At 51.2% G+C, this 18,682-nt stretch overlaps 6 protein-coding genes across 6 annotated transcripts; 5 read left to right on the forward strand and 1 right to left on the reverse strand.

Moving 5' to 3' along the window:
• Positions 1-4,455: 4,455 nt before the first annotated feature.
• On the reverse strand, positions 4,456-6,620 carry PV06_04805 (uncharacterized protein). Its single transcript, XM_016405743.1, has 7 exons — positions 6,462-6,620; positions 6,216-6,393; positions 6,052-6,155; positions 5,840-5,992; positions 5,101-5,778; positions 4,688-5,025; positions 4,456-4,633 (listed from the first exon to the last, which is right to left on the reverse strand). The coding sequence occupies exons 1-7, from the start codon at positions 6,565-6,567 to the stop codon at positions 4,511-4,513; spliced, it is 1,680 nt and encodes a 559-aa protein (XP_016263949.1). The 5' UTR covers positions 6,568-6,620; the 3' UTR covers positions 4,456-4,510.
• A 508-nt stretch (positions 6,621-7,128) lies between these two features.
• On the forward strand, positions 7,129-10,421 carry PV06_04806 (uncharacterized protein; the record flags this gene model as incomplete). Its single annotated transcript, XM_016405744.1, has 3 exons — positions 7,129-7,165; positions 7,243-7,809; positions 7,860-10,421. The coding sequence occupies 3 exons, from the start codon at positions 7,129-7,131 to the stop codon at positions 10,244-10,246; spliced, it is 2,991 nt and encodes a 996-aa protein (XP_016263950.1). The 3' UTR covers positions 10,247-10,421.
• A 329-nt stretch (positions 10,422-10,750) lies between these two features.
• On the forward strand, positions 10,751-11,500 carry PV06_04807 (uncharacterized protein; the record flags this gene model as incomplete). Its single annotated transcript, XM_016405745.1, has 3 exons — positions 10,751-11,009; positions 11,185-11,250; positions 11,324-11,500. Exons 1-3 carry the CDS (start codon positions 10,905-10,907, stop codon positions 11,498-11,500), a joined length of 348 nt encoding a protein of 115 aa, XP_016263951.1. The 5' UTR covers positions 10,751-10,904.
• A 482-nt stretch (positions 11,501-11,982) lies between these two features.
• On the forward strand, positions 11,983-13,301 carry PV06_04808 (uncharacterized protein). Its single transcript, XM_016405746.1, has 2 exons — positions 11,983-12,248; positions 12,296-13,301. Exons 1-2 carry the CDS (start codon positions 12,179-12,181, stop codon positions 13,183-13,185), a joined length of 960 nt encoding a protein of 319 aa, XP_016263952.1. The 5' UTR covers positions 11,983-12,178; the 3' UTR covers positions 13,186-13,301.
• A 533-nt stretch (positions 13,302-13,834) lies between these two features.
• PV06_04809 (uncharacterized protein) lies at positions 13,835-17,286 on the forward strand. The gene is made up of 4 exons (XM_016405747.1): positions 13,835-14,058; positions 14,111-14,298; positions 14,347-16,179; positions 16,231-17,286. Exons 1-4 carry the CDS (start codon positions 13,843-13,845, stop codon positions 16,985-16,987), a joined length of 2,994 nt encoding a protein of 997 aa, XP_016263953.1. The 5' UTR covers positions 13,835-13,842; the 3' UTR covers positions 16,988-17,286.
• Positions 17,287-17,894: 608 nt separating this feature from the next.
• Positions 17,895-18,667, forward strand: PV06_04810 (uncharacterized protein; the record flags this gene model as incomplete). The annotated part of the gene is made up of 1 exon (XM_016405748.1): positions 17,895-18,667. The coding sequence occupies exon 1, from the start codon at positions 17,960-17,962 to the stop codon at positions 18,665-18,667; it is 708 nt and encodes a 235-aa protein (XP_016263954.1). The 5' UTR covers positions 17,895-17,959.
• Positions 18,668-18,682: the final 15 nt, after the last annotated feature.

Below are 18,682 nucleotides of genomic sequence, written 5' to 3' on the forward strand. Positions count from 1 at the left end.
CTCTACACTCTTCCGAGGAGGTAGTTATGGTTGTCCTGGTTTGGACTGGTGTTAGTCTACTAGCTACCTAGGTAGGTAGGTACCCTTGTACCGAAAGTAATGTTACAGCAAGCAAGGAGTTCACCTCGAAGAAACAAAAAGGACCGGTCGTCGGCCGACCTCGCTGAGTTGTCATCACTACTGAGCTCGCTGTTTGAGGACGTGGCCTGAATTTTATTAGTCTCAGTCTGAATGTCAAGAGCCGAGATGTATCGGCCTCGTACGAGTTACGAGTGACCTGGCGAGATATTTCTCTTCCCACATGAAGGATTTGCCTTACCTGGGCAATTCAAAGGCTATTGCGAATTGGTCTCGCTTCTTCTTGGAAAAAGATCGCGTGATTCGGCTGAGATATACCGTAGGGGACTGATGAGGACGTTGCTTGCTTGCAGCTCATTCGCCTCTTTACTTGTTACTTTGCTCGAAATGTAAGTGCGAGAGTACGGTTCGGCACATGAAGATGTTTAGCTCTTATCCCATGCCGGATCAGGACTGATTCTTCGAAGTTCTGTTGACATGGTAGAATCAACTTGGGACGCTCGTTTCTGAGATCTTTCATCGCCGGTTTTGGTAAGATTGACGGCAGTAACAGATGTGAGAAAGCTGTCTTCCCGCCGAGGGAGCATTTCCAGGTTATGGTGTTGTTGATCATGATTTCAAGCATCCGAGCTTCCAACACACTTGAGGGCAACGACATGCTGGTTTCCATACTAGCGACACTGCCAGTGGCTTTTGATCATGCCAAGTGCGCCATGGTTGCTATATCCCAGCAGCCATGTGTTACCTGCAGCTACATTCATCAAGTATTGTGACTGGGGAACTTGCCGTTGCAGCTTGGTCCTGTGAGAGAAGAACAATTGCCGACAAAAGAAGAATTCTAGCGTCTCGGCGCAAACTGTTCAAGGTACGATACGCCAACTACCTATCCTCGTCCTGGGTCGGCAATGGAGGCAGGGGCCAAAAATGCTTGACGACAACAGTGAAAAGCATGGCTGGCTTGGCCTCGGGAAGAGACTTATTAATTGAGGGTGGTTTACACGGGTCGAAGACCACTTGAGATGTTCATCGGACACACCATTTTCCTTGTATGTGGAATGCCTTTGTCAATGAACGTCGAAAAAACTACCTATCTTTCTTGCCGATCAAGGTCGACTTTTTGCAATGATGCAACGGAAGCGTAGTCTAAATCATCCAGAGAACTCACGGCAGAAGAGATAGGCGGACTCATCAGTGGTGCAGTATCCGTGCGAAAAAGCAAAAGGCACTTTCAGCCAGACCCTGCAGCAGTCCGGTAGATCCGGGGCAGGCGATCCGGGAGCATGGGTGTCACTTCCAGCAGGCAGCTTCGTCGGCTGTCATGCGCGGCATCAAGCAATAACAGGGGACACCAGCACCGAGGTGCTGGGTCATGGTCCATCGTCATCTACGGAACATTGAATAGTCCTTGCGCCCTGTACATCCCTGCAGCAGCATGTCGTCCTCCTGCGTGTACCGGTTCCCAGAAAGAGGGCGGGATCGTGTCTTGACACCTCGGCTAAATTAATAAGTCCTCAAATAATAGGTGCACACATGACCAGGCTGTCTGTGCCCTTGTTGGAATCGCTTAGAAGGTCAGACACATGGGCGAGCGGCGATGTGGTAGCTCCTTGGCTAATTCCCGGTGGCCCAGCAGAATAGACTGCTAAAGAACTCTTCCAGACTGCCGGCAAGACTCGTCGAGTCAGTAATCATCAATACCTAGGCAGTGACTTCTGAGTGAATCGTTTTGTGGAAGAGATAACTTTTTCAATGTTGCAGTGTTGAATCCACCCTGTGAGCTCGAGCCGCGATCTAGATCGCCACCCATTGTATGTGTTGTAGCACATGGCAGGAGAAATGCCGAGTGTTGATGCCGAAAGTTCAAGCTCTTTTTGCATCGGAACCAGCACTAAGATCCACATGGCGGCGGCACTTGGCCATATTCGATACCACAGACCTCCGGGGGCCACGCGGGGTCCCCAGCGTCACTATCTTTCCCAATGGTGGAAAGCCCTGTAACCTCGCAACGAACGCGTTCGATGATGGTTGGAACTCGACTTTTTGTGGAGGTTCAGACTATACCACCGGCAGTTCGGCGATTGAATTCAGTCATTGAGGTATATATCATCGTCACAGGCCCTGGGGCTGAATTTCATCCGTCTTGCCTCTCGCCATCTCCAGCATTTCGCTCTCCCTACACTGCACCGCTGACACTTGAAACTCATCAAAATCGCCCATCATGGAGATGTCATTCGACGACAGGGTAAGAGCCAACACCATGCCTTGTACAAAACAATTGCTGACCACGCCTTTCCTCACAGGAGCTCCATCAAATCGAGGAGGAGCTCCATATCGAGTAAGTTGTCTTCACTTGATTACCACTGCAATGCGGCACGGTTCTGACCTCTTCTCGCAGAATCCTTCCAGGAACGGAGATCATGGCAGATGTCGGAAGCCATCACTTTGTCAAGAGCAGCGGAAAGGATCACAGAGTCTTAGTTCCTCAGCCTTCCGATAATCCAAACGATCCTCTGAACTGGTCGGTCCGTTGGAAAATCGCAGCCATTATCGCCTCGAGCATGGCTTCCTTCGTGCAAGGTTTCGGCCCTTTGTCCCTCGCCCCCATGTTCGGCGACTATATCGAAGCTTTCAACTGCTCCCTGGCGGACGCTGTCCAGTTTACCGGTGTTGCCATTCTTGTTCTGGGGTTCAGCAACTTCATCTGGTACGTACGCAAGTTTGCGCCAATGGAAACTTCTGCTGAAGCAATGATAGGGTGCCATTGAGCACTTCATTCGGTCGGCGACCGGTGTATATCGTGTCGAACCTGATCTGCCTTGGTTCCTCAATCTGGCGTGCTCGAGCTCAGACTTATGGCAGTTTTATGGGTGCTTGTGTGTAAGTTTTGATCATTCGTGGCGTCCAAAAGGTATGTTCTAACAATTACTCCAGCCTTAATGGCATCGGCGCAGGACCTGCAGAAACTATTCAGCCAGCTGTCATTGCAGACATTTTCTTCCTTCACGATCGTGGAAAGTGGAACACTTTATACTGGGTGGTCTACATGGGCTCATTGATGATCGCACCCATCATTTCCGGAGCCATGGCTGAAAACGTCGGCTGGCGGAGCTTTTGGTGGTTCAACACTGGTTTGATCGGACTCTCGACCATAATGATCTTCTTCATGTTCCCCGAGACCAAGTGGCACCGACAACATCCCGGCGAAATCCACCACGACCTCATCACGGGCGGAAAGAAGCAGCCTAGCAGTGCTGAGACGAAAGAAAACATGAAGGCCGAAGAAGCTTCGTCTGTCGAGAACGCAGACTCCGTGGCCATTGCCCCAGTTCCTCTGACTGCGGTTGAGACTGCCGAACGAGACCCATGGCTTGGAAAGGGCAAGCCCAGCAAATCACAATGGGGATTTTACACACCGAACCCACACCCGCTCAAGAGCATCTTCCTCGACCTGTGGATCCCATGGAAACTGTTCACATTCCCAATTGTCGAATTCGCCAGTTTTGTTGTCTCCTGGAGCTGCTCGTCATTCTTGACGCTCAACTTGACACAGACACAGGCTTTCGCTGCGCCACCTTACAACTGGAGCAGTCAGACTATTGGGTTCACAAACTTTGCCATCTTCGCTGGAGCCATGATTGGTCTTGTTACCGCCGGACCATTCTCAGATTGGGTCGCCGCGAGACTGACGGCAAGGAACCGCGGCATTCGTGAACCGGAAATGCGTCTGGTCGCAATGATCCCCTACGTCATCATCATGTATCTGGGCAACATCATCGTCAGCGTTGGCTATGAGAACAAATGGCCCTGGGAGGCTATCGTGATCATCGGCTACACGTGCGCCGGTATCCAAGTCGCGGCCATTCCCGGTATTGCATCCACATATGCAGTCGACAGCTACAAGCCTGTTGCTGGTAGTCTGTTCGTCTCGATCACAGTCAACAAGAATGTTTGGGGCTATGGCTTTAGCAAGTTCATTACTGACTGGATCGTTGACGACGGATATATTCCTCCCATCATGACCAACGCGTCGTTGATTCTGTTGTGGTGCCTGTTCGGCATCTTGTTCTACTATAAGGGAAAGACTTTCCGACGCTGGTCGAGAAAGAGTTCAGTGCACAGAATGTAAGCATAGGTTTAGTGAGCCAGGTATTGCGATGGGTCAATATGCGGGAAGGAAAGGCGGCGTTGAGCATCCAGACTGGAATTGCACGTCATGAAGTCATCCTGTAAAGTGCCAGATGCTAGATATGATGAGTAGTGAAGAAACTCTACATATTACTTCACCATGCGAGATCGTTGTTGTGGTCGTGAGATCATAATCCCAAACCGCAACGAATGCCCGCTTATGTCAGCGATATGTAATTGTAATGGTGTGGAGAGAATTAGATTGACTAACTACAAGTGACAAAGATAAACTCAGTCCTATTAACGTTCACCTTTCTCGATCTTCCTTATCAAGCTCCTCGATATCTATGTGCTCTAGTGTAGAATCTTCGGCTTCTGGGCTTGTCTGAATACCGAGTTTCTGAGCTTCTTCTGGCGTGAAAGTGCCAAACTAATCGAGGGCGTTAGTATCACCTGCCCGGGGGGTAGTGCAAATCGAACTTACCGTATCATACTGATCGACCTCCCCTAGTCCGGCCGGGGGAAAGAGCACACTCAATCCCCACTGAGTGAGGAAAGAAATGATGTAGCCGGCGATGAAACCAAGGTAGAATGTTCGCGTCAGCCCAACCGGAATACTGTTGCTCGGGTTCACCGATGCCATCCCACCGATGAAAGGGGCGATTCCCACCGCCGCCGAGACATAGGCACGAACGTTGATGCCTCGCCAAAAGTAGTATAACCCTTTGGGGTCGCAGTGATACAAGTCGCTAAGCTTGACTCTTCGCTTGCGGACCATATAGTACTCGGACGTGAAGACGCCCATCATTGGACCCAGGATGACTGTTCAAGTTGTTTTCAGTTAGCAAACAACACCCTACAGTGGACAATACTTCAGAGCGATGTATATAGCCTTACCTCCGAAACTGCTGAGTGCCGCAGTGAAAGTAGAGGCTTTTGCCAAGATCTGCCACGGGTTCAACAGTATCGAGATGATGGCGATGAGGTAGGATCCACGACGAATGTTGATATATTTGGGACAAAGGCCGGCAAAGTCCATGCCACCAGAGACACCGTTCTCGACTGAGTTTAGGGCCAGGATGTTTGCCAAAAGCCCGAGGGCGGTGAAGAATGCCGCCGCACGCAACTTCGGGTTATGGTAGTCGGTGTCCAGCCACAGCTGCACAATGTTGGGCGGATTCCACAAGCCCAGCTCGTTGACGTCTCCGTACATCTTGCCGGCGGCAGACGTGCCGAGCACGCCAAATACGGGCACCACGATGCCAAAGAACAGTTCTCCGAACGACTGACCTAGCACCTGGTCTCTCGGTCGCCGAGCGAACCTTGAGAAGTCGGTCTGGCTGGTCATCCCCACCGCGTTCCCGCCCACAAGAGCAGTGATGCCGTGGACAAATGCCCAACCCAGCTCGGAGCCTGCCCTGGCTGTGGACTTGGTCGATACGTAGTCGCCCACTCCGTGCGCGGCGGCCATTAAGCCGATGAACAGCCCAAAAATCGTGCAAGCACTCACCCCAAGTGAGATCTTGAGGGGTACGCGTAGCCTGTCAGGTGGGAAGTACAACATGGGAATAGCAACTGAATCTTGTGGTCAGGTCGCTTCACGTACAGCAGGGATAAAAGGGGAAGCTTTTCGCACTGATGTTGTACAGAACAAACCCGACGAATTGCTTCGTCGTCATCGACGCTGATGCTGGAAGCGTATTCTTCATGTGCTGGTAGGACGGAAATATGGTTGAGAGGATTGTGCTGACAAGCAGGCCGCCGGTAAAGCTTTGGATACCATACCAGACTTCGACGGCATCGACGTTAGTTGTACTAGATCCATCGAGGGGTGGCACCAAAACCCACCACAAGTCACTCCCACGCGGATCAATATGGGCACATATGACCCCCAGACACCGAACGCGAATCTCGATTGAACGGTATAACCAATGTGCCATACACCGCCCATCCTATATGTTGTGGTTAGCCCGGGAAAGCACCGGTACGCTACCTAGGGAATTTGCACGTACCAGCCCAGGCTGAGGACAACAGCAAGCTGAATTATCCGCGCGATAATCGTGCAGATTATGGACTGCCAGACATTCAGGCCAAAGGAGAGCACAGAAGCAGTTGCTTGCCACCCATAGATGGTCAGAAAGACCGTGCTCCAGAGTCCAATAAAGTCAAGATCTTTCCACTGTCGCCGGGCTAGTCGTCGTACAATTAGCGGCAGATCGACACAACCAAAATCTCCGAACTTCAAGTAAGGTTCTTACAAGGTGGAAGTGGAATCAGATCTCGATTTTGCCATCGATTGGGCGGAATGTCATCGCTTCCTTGGTGCAACTCGACCTTGCGCTGGATCTTCCGAAGAAGGCTCATGTTTCTTTTGCTCGATCGTTGCCGTTCTCCGATATGACCAACTTAAATCTGCTCATAACGATTCAACCGTTCGCCAATGACATTCCCGTATATATCAATATATCAAGTCGATCGCACCATCAATAGAAGCGATGTCGTGATCCTTGGATCTCGGATTTTCCACCACATGCTTCACGACAAAACCCACCCTCTGCGTTTACCAAGCTCGCTCGGACTCCATATCCAACCTCTTTAAGACCTTAGTGTCGACTGGGAAGCGTTCGGCACATGGCAAAGGCTCCACCCAGCAGCCCAGGCTTTCGGAAATCTGCTCACCGAAATGCTGCATTTGGAAGATATAATTACAACTGTATGTCGATGATGGCTTCTGGCTTGAGTTGGCCCATCCAGAAACGCAATAATGGACCAAGTGATTCCATGCAGCGGTCTAGATCTATCTTAGCACATTTTCCCTTTTCCTCAGCACCTTCGACCAATAGTCTTTGCCAGTTCGATTTACCTTCGGCTGTTTCTGTTGGTGGTTAAGACCTCTTCCAAAGTCCTAACGCAATAACAAAAACCATGGCCAGCAGAATGAGAATCGGCGTCGATGTCGGAGGTGAGATCGTCTGCTGTCCCTCAACTTCCCTTCCACGATAAACACTAACATTCTCAGCTGACATGGAGATGGAACAGGTACAAATACAGACGCCGTGCTTCTAGATCCAAGGCGTCATGCTGAACAAAGCCGTGGCGTTCTCGCTACGCACAAAACTCCCACCACGCCTGACACCACCTCAGGTGTCGAGTCTGCCATCCACGCAGTCTTGAAGGCATCTGCTGTCCCACTTGACCAGCTTGCTTCCGTCACGATCGGAACCACGGCTTTTCTCAATGCCGTCATACAGAGGGAAAGCCGCCATCTGAGCCGCGTTGCAGTTTTGCGCTTGTCTAAAAGTTTTTTGCGTGACGTGAAGCCCTTTTCGGAATGGCCTCCTGACCTTGCGGCAATTATCCAAAGCTACGTGGGTTACGTCGACGGTGGTCTGAACATCGACGGTACTGAGGAGGCCCCTATCAGTGCGGATGAGGTTGTGCAGGCCTTGTCTGATATCCGTGCCCGAGGAGTCACAGCAGTAGTCGTGGCTGGCGTCTATTCACCCATAGACACCCAGTTTCAGCAAGAGGAAAGGGTCAAAGATATCATTCTTCGTGAAAACCCAGGTATTGACGTGGTGTGCTCCCACGAGGTTGCAAATATTGGTATGCTCTCAACCCGTTCAACCATGAAGTTCCACTAAACAAAGGGACAGGATTTCTAGAACGAGAGAATGCAGCAATCCTCAACGCAGCTATTTTGCGATATGCCAGAAGAACTGTTCGACGTTTTCAATCGGCCATGGCCCGGCTAGGCTTGTCCAAATGCCCCTTGTACCTAACCCAAAACGACGGAACTCTACTCGATGCAGTAACAGCTGCTCGTATCCCCATACGCACATTTGCTTCCGGAGTTACAAATTCAATGCGTGGAGCTGCCTATCTATCAGACCGTACGTTTGGTAAAGACAGGTCAGCCTCTGCCGTTGTCGTCGATATTGGTGGGACAACGACCGACGTAGGCGTTTTGCTTCCATCTGGTCTTCCTCGACAAGCTTCAACATACGCTTCTATTGCAGGAGTGAAGGTGAATTACTCTTTGCCACACCTTCATTCGGTCGGGCTAGGAGGAGGTTCCATGCTGAGGTCTACATCTGGCGGAAAGATTAGAGTCGGTCCACAATCTGTTGGCAACGACATCCTGACGAAAGCCTTAGTGTTCGGCGGCGATACTACAACCGCGACCGACATTGCAGTTGCAGCTGGTAAGATAAACATCGGCTCGAGGAGCCTGGTCTCGCATATCGATCACGATGTTGTCCGGCAGACGCAACTTCATATCAAAAGTCTTCTTGAAGAAGCGATAGATACAGTCAAGACTTCTCCAGAACCGCTACCCGTATTCCTTGTCGGGGGAGGCTCGATATTAGCACCAGAGACTCTATCCGGAGCTTCGAGTCTGACAATACCCCCTTATCACGATGTTGCCAATGCGGTTGGTGCCGCATGCTCCAAAGTCGGTGCTCAGCTCGATGAAATCGAAGATACATCGCGACAATCTCACGATCAGGTTGTGCAGAAAGCTAAGGACCGCGCGCTCCGTAAAGCTGTGTCATTGGGTGCGATCGAAGAGAGCGTCTACATTGCCGAGGTCGAGGTAATGCCAATACCCTACCTGAGCAACCAAACCCGCATCATTGTCAAAGCCATTGGCGACGTTGATCTTGACAGCGGCCGCACTCAGCAAGACGTGCAAGGAGACGATGTGAACCACCTTGACGAGCTAGCAGACCCGCCGGCACAAAGTGAAACGACCAACATGAATGAAAGCAAAAGCAGAAGCATCGATCACGATACCTACCGGCCCAGGATAAGACCAAACTCGAGCAACGGTGTTCTGGAATGGAATCTCACTACAGTAGATCTGGACTACATCGCGAATGGCTGTTACCTACTCGGCTGTGGTGGTGGAGGGCCACCCGATGCCGGCAGGATCCAACTGCAAGCCATGCTCTCGGCCGGACATACCATACGCGTGGTCGACCCTTCCTCGCTCTCCAAAACCTCAGTCGTTTACTGGGGAGGCCGCATGGGCTCGCCGTCTGCCATCTCGGAACGCCTGCAAGCCCACGAGACTGTGCTGGCAATCCGGGAACTCATGGCGTACCTACGTCAGGACACCTTTGACGCCGTCATGGGACTGGAAATCGGCGGCTCCAATGGCCTTGAACCTTGCCTTTGGGGTTCGTCTCGCTTCTTCGATCGACCTGTCGTAGACGCAGACTTGATGGGCCGTGCAAACCCCATGTGCTGGCAGATCACGTTGACGGTGCGTCGACCAGGCGAATTTGTACCGTGCGCGATCGATTCGGGTACCGGACGCAGCATGCTTATGACACGGGCTCCGCGTGACGAAGATGTCGACAGGCCACTGCGAGGCGCCATCTCGGAATTAGGTTCCCTGGTAGGGCTGGCAGGACGGCCGACAACGGGCGAGATTGTTCAAGATCATGCCGTTCCGAACACGGTGTCATTGGCCTGGCGCATAGGGAGAGCCATGGCGCTTGCCGACTCGACTAATACCATCTCCCGTGTTGCCGAGCGGATTATTGAAGAGGTTGGAGGCCAGGGAAGTGCCAAAGTCCTATATCGGGGCAAAATCACATCTATCGAACGCAAAACGCACAAAGGCCTTTCCGTAGGTGTGTTGCACATTACGGGAGTTGGACACACCGAAGCTGAAGGAGATGAGCACACCTTGCAAGGCAGCACGGACGGCACCTTGCGCATCCCGTTCATCAACGAGAACATCTACGCCGAGCATACCGCCACAGATGGCCGCACGGAGATCCTAGCCAGCGTGCCTGATTTGATCGCCGTGATTGACAAGCAAAGTGGACGCGCCGTGGGCGTTCCCGAGTATCGGTATGGCTGTCAGGTCGTTGTGCTAGCCATGGCTTGTTCGCCACGATGGACAGAAACACCGCGAGGTCTCGAGGTTGGTGGACCGAAGTCATATGGATATGATGACATAAAGTATCGCCCGGTTGGTAAATATGTTCAACCGAGAAGTGTCATCGAAGAATACGGCCCCTTGGGTTAATGGTCAGAGAGGCCTGTACCATCCTGATCCGGAGCATAATACGGTACAACCTGGCTCTTGATGAACAATGCCTTCTACACCGGAATGACCATCCTGTATAAACGTCTCGATTCAGGAAACCTTCTCCTCTAGCATTGGAGACCCTATTAACAGGCCAAATCACATCATTTTAGATATCTCTGCTTGTTTCGTATATACATATACATGACTCTTTTTGCTTCAGTCTTATATTTTCCTTTTCCGGATTCAACATGAACAAGAACAAGAACACCAGCAGGGCCTGCAGACGCTTTTACACGCAAAGCACGCCATCGCGGAATGCCGTTGCGCCTTCGACGAGCAAGTGGAGTGGGGATTTGGCTTTCCCATACTTTCGGATTCAGCAAGCTGTACTAGTTCTGCTCGGTGACTCCACCAGGGTCTAGCTCGCCACGCCTCTAGAAAGGGCGAGAGGGCCTTTTATTGTTGTTGAGGTATCAAAGACCACTTTCCTATAACCGAGCTGCACAAACCAATACCGAAGCGCTACCAACCAAGTATACTCATACAAATCACACACAACGATCTGCACACGAGGCTGATGCAATTATTCATCTATTTAGCGACATCAGGAGGTTGATAGCACTATATACTTCCACGTACAGACGCATTTTCAGCAATGGCCGTCCAAGAACTTACGATCCTCGACTCATACCGTGCCGAACTTGACAAACCTGGTCTTGTTGTGATCGACTTTTATTCAACGCAGTGTCCGCCTTGTAAGGTAAGCAATTGTCATGTCACTTACTTATCCAAGTAGTTCCAAGGACACGACTACGATGTAACGTCTGGCTGAAGCCATTGGAGTTCAGCCAGACAATTCTGACATCGCTTTTCCACAGTCTCCTGTGACGTGAAGGGAGAACCTTTGATATCCGGCGCCGACTAATACATTCCAGGTCATCGCACCGCTCTACGACGCAATTGCCAACAAGTACTCGAATAAAGACACTCGCTTCTTCAAGGTCAGCATAACTTTTCAGGAACATTTGCTTTAGAACATGATCACATGATGCTAATATTCCGGTTTCGAACTAGGTCAATGGTCTCGTAGAACCAGGCGGTACGATCCAACGCGAGGCGGAAGTGGTCTGGTGGCCGACCTTGGTCGTGTATAGGGACGGCCGCGAAGCGTGGAGGGCCAAGGTTCCCAACCCGCCTTCGATAGAACCTGTACGTGAGCTGGAACGGTTGCTGGATGAGCAAAGTCTGTAAAGAAACACGTATTGAGCAGTACTATCTAAGGTATACCTTGATCACCCGAGGTCGAAAGGAGGCCACTGTAAGCATCTCATGAGTCGCCTCTAAGCACAATTACCTCGCAATCTTCCACACGTGAGGACAATGGGAAACAATGATGCAGTTCTCTTAACACCTACTCCGAGGCAGCCGTTCGTGTCAGAGATACCACGTGTTTCTCCGCCTCCGGCGAAAAGTTGAACAGCAACACGAGAGGCAAGCAAGAAATATTGATTGTCGACCATTTGACCGAATGTATGGCCTTCAATCCACCGGCTGCAGTCCAGTCAGGAAATTTAGAGGGAATTGACTACAAAGTGAAGAACGGGCTAGTCGCTATATATACGTAAAAGCATATCGCCACTATAGCAGCCGGAAATAAGTATCTCCGATCCGTTACCAGGATCACATCGCTGTACGGAATATGATACAGACAAGACACGAACAATTCACTTGTACAAATCAGAGCGTAAGGCCTGGCCTGTCGTTTCTGACGTTTTGTCTCGCTCTGTGGGTAAGAGATGTGTAAATGGGTTGAAATCCAGGCTCTTCGCCACCCTGTTGCCCATGATGCGGCTTCACTTTTCACCTAGCGCAGTGTTCTTGTTCAACATTTGATCCTCCGGCAGCTGGCACCTTGAGGACTCTGAAGTTATGCCCTCGGTTCAAAACGAAGATGATGCTCAGAGCAGGCGATATTCGAGCTCACCAGAGCCAGATAAATGTAAGACTCACCCTTATTTGTGCGAGACTGCCACTGACCCCAGGAAGCAGCCTTCAAGGCTCGAATGCAACAATTTCAGTATTCTCCCACGGTAGAAACTCACAGCCCACGGCGATCGAATCGATTCCTGAACAGATCCTCGCCCGGCAACACTTCCAGTCCCGCGGGCAGTCCACGAAAGAAACGATCTCGGCCAACAGAATCGTTTGCGGACGGCATCATTGACCGGGGAGATGCTTTGTGTTTTGATTCGTCGGTTGTGAACCGAGATAGCACTACGTCGAGACAAAAAAAGAGGAGGAGTACAACGAAACAGCGTTCTGCAAAGGACCCTTATAGCCCAGCCAACCGCCTGGTGGACAGCCTGCGGCCTGGGTTGACGTTGGTTTGCATAGGCCTCAATCCGGGGTTGATGACCGCCGCCACAGGACACGCCTATGCACATCCTTCCAATCGATTCTGGCATCTGCTCCATAACAGCGGAATAACCCCTAGGAAGCATATTCCGGCTGACACTCGAGACCTGATGGATCTGTATCAGATTGGCAACACGAATATATGCGAGCGGCCCACGAGGAGCGGAGATGGTCTAAGCAAACAAGAGTTGGAAGAAGGCGCTTTCATCCTCGATCAAAAGATTTCAAAGTTCAAGCCAGAAGCTGTCGTTATCGTAGGCAAAGGCATCTGGGAAGCGATCTGGATGGCGAAAAAGGGGAAAAAGAAATTCCATGACCCAGACTTTCATTGGGGATGGCAAGACGAGGAAATGCAGCTTGGTAGAGAAGTAGAGCATGATGGGAAAGTTGTTTGGTCTGGAGCAAAGACGTTTGTGGCCACGTCTACCAGCGGGCTTGCGGCGACCCTCAGGCCAGCTGAGAAGCTTGCTATATGGAAACCCTTGGGTGACTGGATGACTATGATGAGAGAAAAGCCCTGAGCTTGTGACATGTTGGGCTGAGGCATGTAGAACATTGGGTATAGCATACGAGTATGTGGAAAAACTCCAACGAACGTTCAGCCTCGCCCGAATGCCAAGACTTGATATAGACTGTCTTGCTTCAATTGCATCCCCTTCCCACTTTGCATATGCGCCAGGATGAGTGACCTGAAGACGGCGTCAGAGTTGCTGCAACGTTCCTGACGCATCGACTGCCTTTCGTGATAGGCACAAGCTGTTTGTGAAACATGCCAAGGATACCAAGACTGTCTTACTGCGAAATGGTGGAGGGGCTAATTCACAATACTGGATGCGTTGGAGGGGCATCAGCGTATCGAAGCAGGGGCTCCCTCTACAGTACTCGTACTGTTTGTGGCGGGCTTCTGACCATCATCCACACCAAAGGCCACGTCGTTTGGTATGACATCAACTTCACTTCTGCCTCACGTACACCGTACTCTGAACAATATTTTGATCATTGTCTTTGCTCTCGATTCTCTATCCCACCACCTCACGCAATCCTTTCTTCGTCCTTGCTAGCATAATTCGTTATTTCAAAATCCAGGAGACGACCTCTCCTCATACCACACCCCTGGTCAGAAAACAGATCAGTTCCGCCAACCGGTGTCAGGGGCTGCAATCAGCCAGTGCATCAACATGGCATTGTCATCTTCCCACATCATCTTGCTGTGTGCCATCGGTTTTGTCTTGCTGGCAAGACCTGCTCACGCGTTTGGTGCAGGCAACATTGGTTCAACGTCCAAGATCGAAGGACAGAACTGGCGTCATGGTGATCTCGAAGACACTCTGCTGACCATCGTTGCTGCGCGTGCCATGGGAGGTAAGAAGTTCGGGAAACTCGATGTCAAGAGAGTAAGTGACTCGATCTTTGGCTTGTTGTTCTGAACTGAACTGACATCTACAGGTCTACTTCGGCAACTGGCTCCGAGACTACAGTCAAGCGGTTGATGTTGGCACTGTCAAATATGTCAGTGCGGAAGCGATTCGTATCTTGCTCTGGATTTTGGGCTTCATGTCATTTGGCTATGGTTCAGGCGAATTCGAAGTGACTACACAGAGACTCGGATGTTACAGACCTGAGGAACACATTGAGTAAGTCGTCTTACATACCAGACATTCGTTGAATATTGACCACCATAGCAACCCCAAAGATTACGCAGACAACGAAGATGCGAGACAATATGACCGCCGCCTGCGAGGTCCGGTTGACGAGCGTCGTGAATTGGCTATCAATCCCCAGACAGGTCTGAAGAACTACATTGCTTCGGAAGGAATGGGCATCGACACTTCTGCAGGCCTGGTCAGACATCTCTTTGGTCGATCTATTGAGCTCGGCCGCCAGTATGCTCGAACCAAGAACAAGAAGGATCTCTACGAAGCGCTTCGCCTTTTGGGTACCGGTAGTCACTGTCTCGAAGATTATGCTGCTCACTCGAACTATGTCGAGCTTGCCTTGATTGAACTCGGAGAACGTGATGTCTTTCCTCACGTCGGACGCCGAACGCAGATACAACTCCGGGAGGCAAGACATCCGGTCTTCCCAGTCGTCACGGGAACATTTGGAGGGGTCGACTTTCTGCATTCGGTTTGTGGTGAATTCGATGACAAGACAACTCAAAGCGAAATTCAAGAGCTGGAAGGGACCATGCAACAATATCAGGGCATGAGCAACGATAGTAGTATCCTTCAAGACCTCCTGAACAAAGTCCCCTCGGGCATTTTTGGAGGCAAAGACGAAGCTGGCAAAGCGAACGAGCTCAAGCAGAACTCGGTCAACCATCAGATGCAGAACACTCGCATCTCTCCAAGGCAACCGGAAGAGTGGACACGATATCTTGCTGATGTTCAAAAGCAAATCTATCCAATCATCGAATGGCACGACGAGATCATGCAATCTATCACCGAAACGATTGAAAAGATCCCCATCCTGCCAGACTTGATCGAAAATATTCAGGACGAGATCAACAAATTTGTCTTCAGTCTCCTTGCACCATATGTTGTCCCAATCATTAACCAGGTCAAGAACGAGCTCAACACTGGCTCAAACGAGATCATTCAATCTAGCGTGGACAAACAGCATATCGTCTTCAATGACGATCACTCCAGTGATCCCACCCACTCAATGCTGTCCAAGGATCACTTCTCCAACATTCTCAATGAGCCTGCTGGAAAGGTCGCCAGACAGACCATCCAATGGGTTGTTCCCCAGATCATCGCAGCCTGGGACGATGACCGTGTGGACGTTGAGCGAATTCTGGACCGCATCATCAATGGTATCCTCCACCACCCTGCTCTTCGAGATTACGGTCAAGATGGAGCAGGTGATGGTCGCCGCTTGATGTTTCGAGTTGTCCAAGAATGGTGGCAGAGCAAGGACGAGCGCGAGAAGGACGGCTTTCGAGATAAGCTCAGCCGACAAGGTGTCCAGTCTGGCAGAAACCACAAAGAAGGTGTGCAAGACCATGGCCACGGTAGCAATCGTCCTCTGGGCATGGCCAATCTGAACTCCCACCAGCAATCGTCCGGGCTTGCAGGTGGTGCGCTAGGTGCATTGGGTTCTGCAATGGGAGGAAACGACTCATACAACAGTCGTCCTTCGAATAACGATGCAGATAGCTTCGGAAAGATGGCTGGCGAAGCAGTGGGCGGTGGAGTGCTTGGCTCGCTGGTTGGTGGACTTGCCAGCAATATCGGAGGCGACATCCTTGGTGGAGGTCTCAACAAGGATGAACAGACATACCAGAGCGAATCGTATGGACGAGACGGTTCTTACACTCAAACCACGACCCAAGCTGGCCATTCGCAGTCTGGAGACCGATATGGACAGGCTCAATACTCGCACACTACGGAGCCTCACGGCCAGCGCGAGGAGTACAGTCGTTTTGAGCAACGTCAAACCGGAGGAGGTCACTATCAAACGGAGGTTCGCCACGAGGAACATACAAGTAGCGGGGGTCATCGCGAGGAAACTAGGTGTGTGAGAATTCGTTCAGAGTATGAAAAATCCGCACTGACATTTAGCAGGCGATACGACAATTATAGCGAACGTCCATCACATGGTGGCCATCATGAGCGGAAACACAGCCACGGCAAACATCATCATGACGATGATAATGATCACGAAGAGCGATTCTCAAGTAGCGGGTATGGCGGCAGTACCGGGAGAGACACGTACGGCCAGCAGGAGCGACGTCAAGAATACGGACGACGTGATGATGACAATGAGCATGGCGGCAGTCGACGACACGGCGACAACGAATACAACAGTCGACGAACTGAAAATGAGTATGGTTCGAACACCGGTTATGGCCGCCAAGAACGCCAGTCCGAGTACTCCTCCAGCGGTTATGGTCGACAGGAAGAGACTAGCTACGGTGATCGACGTGAAGAATACGGTATGCCAGGTGGCTTTGGCGGCGGTCGCGCTGAAGAGCCATCCTATGGCTCTGGAGAGTATGGAGGCCGACGTCAAGAGCAGTCGTACGGCGGCTCGAGTGGCTATGGCCGTCAGACCGGCGAGTATGGCGAGTCGGGAGGCTATGGCGGCGGTGGTAGCAGACGCGAAGACAACTACGGTTCAAGCGACATGCCAGGCGGTTTCGGTCGACAGGCAGAATCAGGATATGGTGGTGGTAGTCGACTGTACGAGTCTGAGAATCGCGGGTACGGCGGTGGCGGTGGTGATGAATACGAAGGCGAAGGCTATCGTCAACGACGAAATAGGGAAAATGAGGGTCAGGGTGGAGATGGATATGGTGGTGGCTACGGCTCGAGATACTGAGCTGAGCTGGGGCAATCTGTATCCATAACATCTGACCCCCAAAGTGAATGAGTCCCAATCACGAATACCGAGAGTACGATGGGTGCGTGATACACGAGGAGAGATGCGTGGACAATGTGAAAACGAGAAAACGAGAAGAGGAAGCTGTGATGGTCCTGCAAAGAACGACGACGCCTCTCAAACAGAGTAGTGAGGGAGGTGTGCAAAGGCGAGCTGGGGTTGTATTGCTATCACAATTGCCCGTGCGGTCGTTAACCCAAGAAGGATAATTGGGTTTCCTCGAGGAGTCGAGGTAAATAGACACCAAAACCCCCAAAGATTGAATGATATGATTCAGAGAACTATTTCCTTCCCCATCTAGCTCCTGTCCCTGCTCAACGACGATACCATCCCCGCCTTGTCCAACGACCTTTTCTGTGATCGGCATGCCGTCGAGGTGTTCTAGGAATGTGTGACTCAATGACAAGTATGATGGCTTATGATCCGAGGAGGTTTGATCTTGATCTGCTTGGGACGGAAGGGGTTGAGGAGTCACTATTTAAACGCAGCCCGAAGTGTAATGGTCAGTGGAACCGGCGAGATTCTCACAAACTTCTAGGTACGTGACTGGAATTGAAAATTGCATCTTCGTGCGAGTTATGGATGATCAGGGATTCGTCGGCTTTGGCTTTGCCGATTGAGTCCTGACTGCACTTGTTCTCGATCCCCGAAGGCTCTTGAGACACAAGAAAAGGGGAAGCCAATGAATCAGGCTTGTCCTCAGAACTGTGAAACGCCTCAGGCCTCGATGAGAATCGCACAGCCACAGACCGAAGTGGCTTGGTCATGGCTCATGTCATCCATCGCGGAATGCTCCGCCGGGTATTGTTTTATATACACCTATTTGATGATTCGATATATCATGTGTATCACGTTCAGGATAGCTCTAGCATCGACTTGTACGTATTGCAACCGACTCTCACAAGAAGCGGCATGACAATCAAGAGGCAAACCACAACTCGGACTCGCACATTTCAGCGGAAGGGAGACAATGCAGTGACATATGACCTTTCTCGGCCAGGAAGTGTCACCATCACCATCCCCGTGGGTTCTCGATGGAGCTCAGAGGCACATTGGCACGAGACACACACCGAATTCCTCCAGATCCTTCAGGGGCGAGCATTTGTGAGACTCGGGAATGATATACGAGTGTCGGCCGGAAAGGAAGGTGGAGTGATTGAGGTACCGAGGTACACCGTTCATGAATGGCATCGAGTCTGGCAGGATGATGAGGATGACGAGGATGACCTGGTCGTGCGAGAATGGACGGTGCCAGAAGACGGTCAGAAGGAGGCGTTTTTCCGCATGTTGAATTCATTCCTGACGGAGGACGAACCGGAGTCTCTGTACGAGGTGCCTGTGCCTGTGCCTCGAATGGCACGCAATTGGATCGAGCGGTGGATCATCAACGTTCAATTAAACTGCATCTTCTGGGCTTGTGATAATTGGCCCCTACTGGTGGGAAATGATGGCAGGCCTGGGATGGTCAGTTGGGCGGCCACGCATCTCGTCCTGGGAGGAAGCGTGGCACTTGGGTATTTACTTGGTCTGAGGGGGAGATATAGTGAGTACGTTGGTAAGGAGCCAGGCTTAACGGGCAGGGAAGATGGAGGAAAGATCGGCAAGAAGAAGGTCGGATGATGATGGTCCTGATGG

The sequence above is a fragment of the Exophiala oligosperma genome, assembly GCF_000835515.1.
Source record: "Exophiala oligosperma strain CBS 72588 unplaced genomic scaffold supercont1.4, whole genome shotgun sequence".
Taxonomy (NCBI): Eukaryota; Fungi; Ascomycota; class Eurotiomycetes; order Chaetothyriales; family Herpotrichiellaceae; genus Exophiala; species Exophiala oligosperma.